Genomic DNA, 10,064 nt, shown 5'->3' on the forward strand with positions numbered 1-10,064 from the left:
TTTTTTTTTTTTTTTTTTTTTTTTTTTTTTAACGCTCTCGTCTTCTACACGCATCGCCGCCGTCCATATCATCTCTCACCTACCTAATACTCACCGTTGGATTACTCTTAAGTGTTTTCCACCGTCGGATTAAATTACTAAGTCCACCCCCAATAATGAGAATCTCGGTCTCAAGGATAAGAGACCGGTTTTGTCCGGAAAAGAAATCAAAATCCAAAAGACATAAATAAACCAACCTAAACCGATCACTGTGACTGTTTTTTTTTTTTTTTTAAAACACTACTGATCATTGTCTTTTTTCATATCTACTTCCGTTGGCTAGAGAGAGAGAGAGATTAGTAACGTTGTCCTCGTCTGACGTCATCATCGATCTTTTGCTCTACCACAAGGTTGTTTAATTTCTCAGTGCCCATTTGCGTTTCTTGTTTGTTGATCTAAATCCTTTTCTTGTTTCGTTTTGTGAATTGAGAGATATGTTGATTCAAAATCTGTGTCAGTTCGTCTAAACTTTTAAGGAATGTCGAGAGAGATCAGATCAATCCTAGTTCCTCTGAGTTTACAAATTCTCTCTCTTCACATATTGTTTTGTGTTCCTCTGGCCCATCTTCACTTTCCTGGACAATTTGTCTCTTACTTTAATCTCCTGTTTGGTTTTGGAGATGAACACAAACTATAAAGCTTTGTTTAGGTTCATTGGTTCTATTTGTTTGATTTCAAATTCCTAATAGCTTTTCATAAAAGGGTCTTAATACTCTGTTTCTGACAAAGATGTTACCGGTTTTAAGGGAAAAACATCTTTCAACTTTTCCAGTGAAAACGTTCGTTTGCTTTCTTTCTGATAGCAGCAATCAATGATTGGTCCTATTTAACGAGATTGGATCCTTGTGAAGGATAAGCAGTGTTTCTACTTGTTAACAATGATTGCTTCTACTTGTTGCTTAGGGAATCATAATCAAGAAAAAAAAAAATGGAAGAAGAGTATGAGAGTCGTCGGTTAAGGAAATGGGAAGAGTTGGACGCAGACATCTTAGTGAAGATTTTCCACAAGTTCACCGTCTTTGAGCTGGCTCGTGTTTGTAGTGTATGGAGAACGGTTTGTTGCGATCCCATCCTCTGGAAGACTCTTGATTTGTCACACATGAGATCTAGCTTCATCAAGATCCCACTGGGGCCTTATGTCTACGTCGAACGTCGCTCTGATGAGTCCCTCACTCGCATCCTCAAACTCTCCATGAATCTTAGCGGAGGAAACACGAGGACATTGGTTTTCCATTTCAACTTGTTCTTGAGTGATGATCAGCTTACTTACACCGCTGAACGGTAATGCCTTGTAACTGAGTTCAATCTTCTTCTAAATGCTAAAAAGTGTATCCGTTGTCTTTGCAGGTGTCCAGGGTTGAGACGACTCGTCTTACCAGCTTGGAACAGAATAAAGAAGACTGGGATCTGCAAAGCCATACGGATCTGGAAAGATCTCGAGTCACTAACAATGCCTAGCATCGCTAACCCGCCTTACCTCTTCACAGAGATCGCCAACAACTGCAGCAACTTCAAGGAGTTAAAGATCATGGGTCCGTTCGAGATCTTCTTTGCGGACACCCTCATCACTTGCCTCCCTAACCTCAAAACGCTCAGCCTCAGATGCTCCGCGATAAAAAGGGAGGCACTGATCAAAATTCTTGACGGGTTAAAGGATCTTGAGGTGCTCAACATATCGCACTCTTACCTTGTGGAGTTGAGTGGGTGGCAGCCGCAGAAGAAAGTGATTGTGAGAGAGCTGGATGAGAGGATACTGGAGAAAGCTTCGAGGCTGAAGAGGTTCTTGACTTGTATGGAGCATGACACTTGTGTCATGTGTCAGAGGACTGAGAATGATGAAGGGATTGTGAGATGGTATAAGTATGATGAAGATGACTGGAAGGTTGATGAAGTCAGCTCTCTTCATCTTTGATGTTTTTCTCATACTATTTGTCTCTCTGAAACTTTGCTACTTCATCTTTTTCTCTCTTTTATTGTGTGTATATAGATGTAGGCAATCCCTAGAATAGTAAAATTTGTATTTTGTGACAATACTATATATCACCAAACTTGAGAATAAATAATTTCAATTATGCTCAAAAGGCAATCAAGAGTTTGTTCCTAAGTCATAATAAGGTTTGTGAGAATTCAAGAGGTGATGCATTCAGTAACTTGCTTTCACTATGATCTGCACCCAAACTCTCCAAGACACGGGCTGCAACACCTTCCCCTTCTTCATGAAAAAGACACGCAGAAGATGATCTGGCCCAACGCTGAAACCCCCTAGAATGATAAGAAAGTGTGCAAGTTTTCAAGACTCGAGAAGATTATGTACACGTATAAAGAAGTCTCCAAGCCAAGACTACTAATAAATATAGAGCAGTTAAACTGTTTAGAGTCTACTCTATAATTTTCTTCAGTTCGCTTACAAATCTTAAGAGTTTATCTGATATATGGAAGTGAATATGTGAAAGACGCTATAAGATTGTGTGAATACAGAATACATTACCAAACCCTACAAAGGAAGATATGGTCTCCTCCAACCCCCCTAAAGATTGTGATTTTTCAAAAAAAAAAATTATGTGTCATTTCAACAAACATTTTCACTAAAAAATGACATGACACACCGTCAATTATGACATGACTTATATCTAATTGTGACATGTACAATTATATTTAGTGTTGATTTATTTTTTTGGTAAACTTCTTACAATAAAGTAATAACCAATAAATCCTCATTAAAGTAAACATGTTCAAATATTCAAATATAACATTAAATAATATAATAAAATAAATATAACAATATTTTACAAATTTTGAAATTTTATGCAATTTATTAAAAAAATATTTTTTAATCCTAATACCATTAGTTTCCATATGAGATCTACAAATTTTAGAAATAATATTTAGTTTTACTTTTTGATAATTATATAATTTGGTTAGCAAACTTTTTTTCTTAATTTTATACAGGTTGATTTAATTATATGTTAACCAATCTAAATTATAATTTCAAATATATATATATATATATATATATATATATATTCTTAAATATAAATTAAAATAATAGAAGTATTTATTTTATCTTATTTATCTTTAATAAAATCATAATTTATATTACAAATTACATATAGATACTTATTTTATTTCTTTGGTATCTTCTTTCATTTTTTTTAGCCCCATCCAATTAATTTAGTCTAATCAATAAAGATTCCGTCATTTTTGTATTTGCAATTCAATATGGAATATTAGTAAAAAAATAATAAAATTTAAAATATTAATAAATTTTATTTTAAAATATAATTTAAATTATATTTTATTAATTGCACATGGTGAAAGAAAATATGTAGTAAATAAAAGAACCTAAGATTATAACTTCAAAGCTCTTGCTTAAAATCAGCAAGTTACCACCAGCCTTAAGTATGAATAGGAAAGTAAGTTAACAGTTTTAAACTCTGCATAGTTTTTGTTTGATTTTTTTATCAATAGTTACCGGTGAATAAATGTTGATGGTGACCATTCTGAAAACAAAATGAACGAATAGAAAATGAACATACAAGAATAAAATAGGAAGAACGTAAAGGAATGATTGTTCTTTCTCAAATTTAACAAGGAATAGTTTTGTTTTTTATTTTTTTACAAAAAAAAAAAGAGAGGAAATGAGAAAAAAAAATTATTCATTGTGAATGTTGATTTTTTTAGGAACATTAGAGAATGCATTATTCTCCTTCATTCTTTGGTCACCATTCATACCCTAAGGCTTTAACTGATAACCATTAAACGAATATAAAGAATAAGAAAAAACGAATGAAAAAAAATAAAACAAGAGGAAAATCTATGAAATGGTATTTCATTATTTCAGATTCAATATCTTTTAGAAAAAAAAAAAATATTGTCAAGTTATATTATGTTTTTAAAATAAAAGGCAAAAAAATAGTAGTTACAGAAAAAACAATTTTTGTAAGCAAAACATTAAACCCTAAATCCTAATCCCTAAACCCTAAATCTGAAACCCTAAATCTTTGGTTAAACCTTAAACCCTAAACCCTTGGATAAATCATAAACTCTAAATCAAAAACACTGAACACTGAAATCCTAAACCCTAAATCCTAAACCCTAAACCCTCGAGTGTTTTAGTGTTTAGTGTTTTTTATTTAGAGTTCAAAATTTATCCAAAGGTTTAGGGTTTACCCAAGGGTTTAGGTTTTAGGATTTAAGGTTTAGGGATTATGATTTAGGGTTTAATTTTTTCTTGACGACGTTAAAAATATTTTTTTTGTAATTACTATTTTTTTTTTAAACATAATATAACTTGACAATATTTTGTTTCCTTTTATAAAAGATATCGAATATAAAATAACACAATCCTATTGGTTGGTCATAAGGAGTGAACCCAAGAATAAGTCAGAATCTATTTCTTTCCTAATTTGATAAGGAATAATTGTAGTTTATTATTCCTTAAATTTTAAGAAATATTAAAGAATAACAAATATTCTTTGTAAATGGTGTAAATTATAAGGAATGATAAGAAATTTACTATTCCTACTCATTTCTTTGATCACCATCTAGAGCCTAAAATTGTAGACTTAAAAATAATAGATTTGATACTGAATATATATAATACATAATACCTGTGTTCGCGAAAGTAAAATTTTTTAGAGTATGCACGCTTATTAAGAATTTAATAAATGTTTATAATTTAATTTATTTTTTACTTTATTATACACTTTCCAATAACTTTTCACCAATGAAATTTAGTAAATTCAAATATTCTTAATTAATTTTCCTCAAAATTATAAAAAAAAACACTTTAATAATATAAAAAATCTATTTTTGTGGAACAAGAACAAAACTAAGCGACTAAGCGGAGTAAGTATAGTTTTATAATCTCTCACATAAATATATGCTATACAACTTCCGGTTCTTTATTGGTGGTACTACAGATTTATAAAGAAGCCCAATTATATTTGGACACATGTTTTAAATTTTATAGAACAAAGAGAAGATAAGAGTCACATTTTGTTTTGATATCATCTACTTCTCACCTACTACTACTCAGCTCAAGGCGGCAATAACGGCACCGTTTATTAAACTAAACCACCATTTGTTAGGTGTAACTATCTTCTTTAAAACGTTTAATGGATTAATAAGATCACATACAATATTTGTAGATTATTAAAGAAAAAAAACATTTTACAGCTGTTCTACCTTGAAAATCAACGGTCATTTATTGACAGCTCTGTTTTTCTTAATTTTTGTTGCGTAATTGACCATTTATGTTATTTTAATATCTAAATTACGTCTAGTAATTAATTATAGAGAATAATTATAAATTAAGAGGAAATTTTGATTGTTCCTTCTAATAAAAAGAAACAAACGTTACGGACTGTTCGGCTCTAACCAGTGACCACCGATTATCTCTCTCTCTCTTAATCATGGTGGTTGAAGTATGGGAGACGGTGAAGGAAACCATCACAGCTTACACCGGACTATCTCCGGCTGCCTTTTTCACCGTCTTAGCTCTCGCTTTCGCAGTCTATCAAGTTGTCTCCGGGTTCTTCGTCTCTCCCGAGGAACACCGTCCTCGCTCCACGGAGGATTACCCTGAGCCGGAGCCCCTTCCGCCTCCGGTTCAGCTCGGAGAAATCACGGAGGAGGAGCTTAAGCAGTACGACGGCTCAGATTCAAAAAAGCCCCTTCTCATGGCCATCAAAGGCCAGATCTACGATGTTTCCCAGAGCAGGTTTGCTCCTTTTTTTAACTTGTTCAGAACACGATTGAATCCAGATTCTCTTTAGCGCTAATTGTTTATCAGAGTCTCTAGATTTTTGTGGAGGTTGTACTTGTGCTCCTGATCATCTACATCGTTTCGTAAAGCTGATAACTTTTTTGGTAGTTTTTGTTCGTCCCTAACATTCTTAGTGTTTGTTTTCTCATTTGTTTTCTTGTATTCGAGTTAGTTTAAAGATCCCTACTTTTACCCGTACTGGGAGAACCTATTATTACGAAAACATCCTTGCACTAGTAGTAGCAAGTACATTTGGGAATGATAACCTACAAAAGGGTCTGGCTTTTAATTTGCTTATGTGTTACAGTTGTCTGAATCTGGTCGTGTGTAGAGGGAGATTCCTTCATTAACTAATTATCCACATTTTCCTAGTTCCATGACTACTTTTATAAGTTCAAGTTTGAGTTTTAAGCTACATATATGACCACCCTAAAGTGTAGGTTTTTCAGTATTCACTCTACTTCCCCTTACTCACAACATCTCATCTGTTAAAATTTGTGCAGGATGTTCTATGGACCAGGTGGACCATACGCTCTGTTTGCAGGGAAAGACGCAAGCCGAGCTCTTGCTAAGATGTCCTTTGAGGAAACTGATTTGACCGGAGACATCTCTGGTCTTGGTCCGTTTGAGCTTGATGCGTTGCAAGACTGGGAGTACAAGTTCATGAGCAAGTATGTCAAAGTCGGGACCATTCAGAAGAATGATGGACAAGGCAAAGAAAGTGCTGAACCTTCTACCAACACTGTAGAAGAAGCTTCCCCCGAGGTTGCCCACGGTGAAACTTCTAGAAGCATAGAAGAGAAAACCGAAGAAACCACGGAGAAGAAGGATGTTGCAAATGGTGATGCGGCAAAGGAGGACTAAGGCAATGAAGCAAAGCAGCACTTTCTCATGACAAATTAGTGGGGTTCGTTTTAAGAGTCGTATATAGCTTTTTAAGTTGGAAGAAGCAAACTCAATGAATAAATTAAAAATGTAAGACTCTGTGTACCTTTTGGAATTTATGACATCTAAATCTCGTTATGAAAAGCTCCAGATTACATTATGTCTACGGTGATATATCGGTATTTCTTTTCTCTATCAAAAGATGAAAAATTCTAACTTTATATCTCTGGATTTGGTTATGAAGGCCTGGAGTTGAAGCAAGTATGTGCACCATAAATGCGAACTTAGAGAAGGGAATCTAAGAAGTTAGCGTGATAATAGCCACAAACTCAAACACATGGTCAGCCTAGTAGAGGTAGACAATATTTGGCCAAAGGATAGGAATACAAAGACCACGGCAATTGAGGTTCCTTGTGCTTATCTTGATGGCACACTAGCTAACAACTGAACCCCCCTACCACAATGTTCAATATGATACCTTCATGAATTTAGAGCCAAGATAATAAACGTACACTAGCAAAATAGATAAACAAGATTTTCAGTTTATACAGTCTATAATCAAAGAACAAATAATAACAAGATACACGATTGTAACTAAATTAATATGATTGAAGCGTTCATTGGATATAATAGCAAATTAGAGATTCGTTTTCGAACAGTGGAACATGAAACAGATAATGTAAAGGAAAGTGAAACAGGTAAAAGAGTAAAAAGATATAACGTAGGCCATGTTTGTTTACTTATCGTGCGAGGTTATTGTTTGTTTTAATGTCGCGTAACATGCGACCTGCGATTGGTCGCATGTCGCAAGTTGTTGTTTGTTTTGATGTCGCGCGACTGATCGCACGACCAATCACGAGTTCCCATTCAAGTCGCTCGGAGAAAACAGCGACTGATCGCTCGACACGTAAACGAATAGAGCCGAAGTAAAAGCTTTGAATACTGTAGGAACTTGGAAATGGTTAACAAATTTAAAATGCCTTAAACTACAAATTGGAAAAATAGTATAATACAATTGCAACTGGGTATTATACCAAAGCCGGGGTTAGTCAATTATAATCCATTGAGGTAAACTTTCAACTAAATGTTGTTGGGTCCACTCAAAAATGGAAACCTCCAAAAATAGGCGTATGCCACTTAGCGTAGAGAACCAATGGTATTATTTGGTAAAAGGCGAAAAAATAGTTCGCTTTGTATTCACCACATGGCTGCGTGGTTTGCATAGACCGTAGGAGAGGTTTATTTATAGTGCGAGCTTCTGCTGGTCAGTTCTCCCACTTTATCGATGTGGGACTCTGAAAAGAAAGACCGCTACGCATTTTAATAATCCTCTTGGTGGGTTTTGATGACCACAAATAAGTTTGGGCTTTATATGCGTATAGAGAGGTCTTCATCTGCCAAAGGCTGATCGCTATCACTATCAGATATTCAGATATGGCCTATCCTCTGTTCTCATTGGTGATTGCTGTCACCACCGGCACACGCCCAGCTATGACGGGTTTGTACCCTTTCAGTCACGTATTCTTATCAAAAGCCCAATGAATCTCATTCATATATTCTAACGCATTTCTATTCTGATAGTTCACCAAAAGATAATTATTATTAATACTAAAAATGTTGAAAAAAAAATACTAAAAATATACGAGAGAGGTATATAGCAGATTTTGTATTTTAATCTAAAATATTTTCAAAAAAATAATTCAGCTACTCTCCATTTCTTCAGTGACGTGAATTAAGATATGTTGTTTGTTTTGCAGTTTTCTACTTATGGAGGTTCTAACTATTATTTAGTGATGTTTCTTTTGTGTTAAACTGATAACTTAAAGTAACAATAGAGCTCATATGAACACAATATGGAATCAAATGCCTCCACTATTTCCCGAAAGAAATCAAGCTTTGAAGAACATGTATACCCGTTTACCCTGGAAAAGTGAACTTTATAATTGGTGAATGTATATTTAGATGATCAATTCTCTCAAATAATTTTTAAGTTTTTGTCACAAAAATAGCTATAAAAAATGACCAAAATAGCTTTTTTATTTTTTGAAAATTTTAATTTAATTTTTTTATTTTTTAAAATTTGAAACCCTATGCCCAGAAACCCACCCTTTAACTCTAAACCATAACTCTAGATTAGTTAACCTTAAGGTAAAATTTTTGAAAATTCATTTTTACCTTTTAATAAAACTTATTTTGGTTATTTTCTTCATTAAGTCCTATTTTTGTGACAAAAGATTAAAAAAGGCTATTGTACAGAATTTTTCTATTTATTTAGATATGGAAGAAAGAAATGACATGAATTTAAATATTTGTGTGTTTGGCTGAATTTATAGTCTAACAAGAATATTACAACATCAAACAAGACAAAAGGAAACAAGATTCCCAACCACGTGTATAGCAACATTGTTGTAACAATTGTGAAAAGAAACAGATGAATAAAACGATGTAACTATGACACAGAGATTTAACGTGGTTCACTAACTTGGCTACATCCACGGGCAAAGAGAGATCTTATTATTGGAGGAGATACTGAGTTTACAGAGTGTCAGTTCAGGGTTACTTCGAAAACAAGATATATATAGTAACATCTCGCATCTAAAACCATAGACTAAATGGACTCATGGGCCTAAGCCCACGATCAGATGTAACATCCATAATAACTTGATGCAACGTTCTTGATGCAACCGAGTCGGTATGATGTACGTGATATAACATCCATCGCCTAGATGTAACATCCAGATTCAAGGCATATCAACAATTCTCCACCTTGACTTGAATCCTCTCAATAACAGATGTATCAGATGTACCAGATGCACCTTCAAGTGCCAAATGTACCAGATGCGCTTCTCTGCGCTAGATGTACCATCGCTCTCTTTGCCTCAGATGTCCATTCGGACCAGATGTGCTGCTTAGACGAACCAGACGCCATTTAACGGCCAGATGCTCAACTAGAGCCAGACGTTTGTTATCAGTCAGATGTCCCAATAGACCAGACGTCCGTACTGACCAGATGTCCTTGCGAACCAGATGCCCCGACGGGCCAGATGCCCCAATGGGCCAGATGCCCGAGCGGGCCAGATGTCCTTGCGGACCAGATGCCCCTTCGGGCCATATGCCCCTTAGGGCCATACTAAAAGTTTGAGATGTTTAGCAAGTCTAAGCAATGCTTAAACTTGCTGTGAGGAACCGGCTTTGTGAACATGTCAGCAAGATTATCTGCATTTCCTACTTTCTTCACTTCAATTCGTTTCTCATATCTCAGGAAGTGATACCTCACATCAATATGCTTCGTTCTCTCATGATGAACCTGATCCTTGGCTAAGCATATAGCGCTCAAACTGTCACAATACACAGTAGCCTGATCTTGATGCAA

The 10,064-nt window shown here is 34.7% G+C and overlaps 2 protein-coding genes across 2 annotated transcripts; both read left to right on the forward strand.

The window, feature by feature from the left end:
* Positions 1–287: 287 nt before the first annotated feature.
* On the forward strand, positions 288–2,129 carry LOC106310856 (F-box/LRR-repeat protein At3g48880-like). Its single transcript, XM_013748083.1, has 3 exons — positions 288–389; positions 943–1,320; positions 1,387–2,129. The coding sequence occupies exons 2-3, from the start codon at positions 968–970 to the stop codon at positions 1,949–1,951; spliced, it is 918 nt and encodes a 305-aa protein (XP_013603537.1). The 5' UTR covers positions 288–389; positions 943–967; the 3' UTR covers positions 1,952–2,129.
* Positions 2,130–5,385: 3,256 nt separating this feature from the next.
* LOC106310857 (membrane steroid-binding protein 2) lies at positions 5,386–6,857 on the forward strand. Its single transcript, XM_013748084.1, has 2 exons — positions 5,386–5,761; positions 6,310–6,857. The coding sequence occupies exons 1-2, from the start codon at positions 5,454–5,456 to the stop codon at positions 6,668–6,670; spliced, it is 669 nt and encodes a 222-aa protein (XP_013603538.1). The 5' UTR covers positions 5,386–5,453; the 3' UTR covers positions 6,671–6,857.
* Positions 6,858–10,064: the final 3,207 nt, after the last annotated feature.

The sequence above is a fragment of the Brassica oleracea genome, chromosome C8, assembly GCF_000695525.1.
Source record: "Brassica oleracea var. oleracea cultivar TO1000 chromosome C8, BOL, whole genome shotgun sequence".
NCBI classification, from domain to species: Eukaryota; Viridiplantae; Streptophyta; class Magnoliopsida; order Brassicales; family Brassicaceae; genus Brassica; species Brassica oleracea.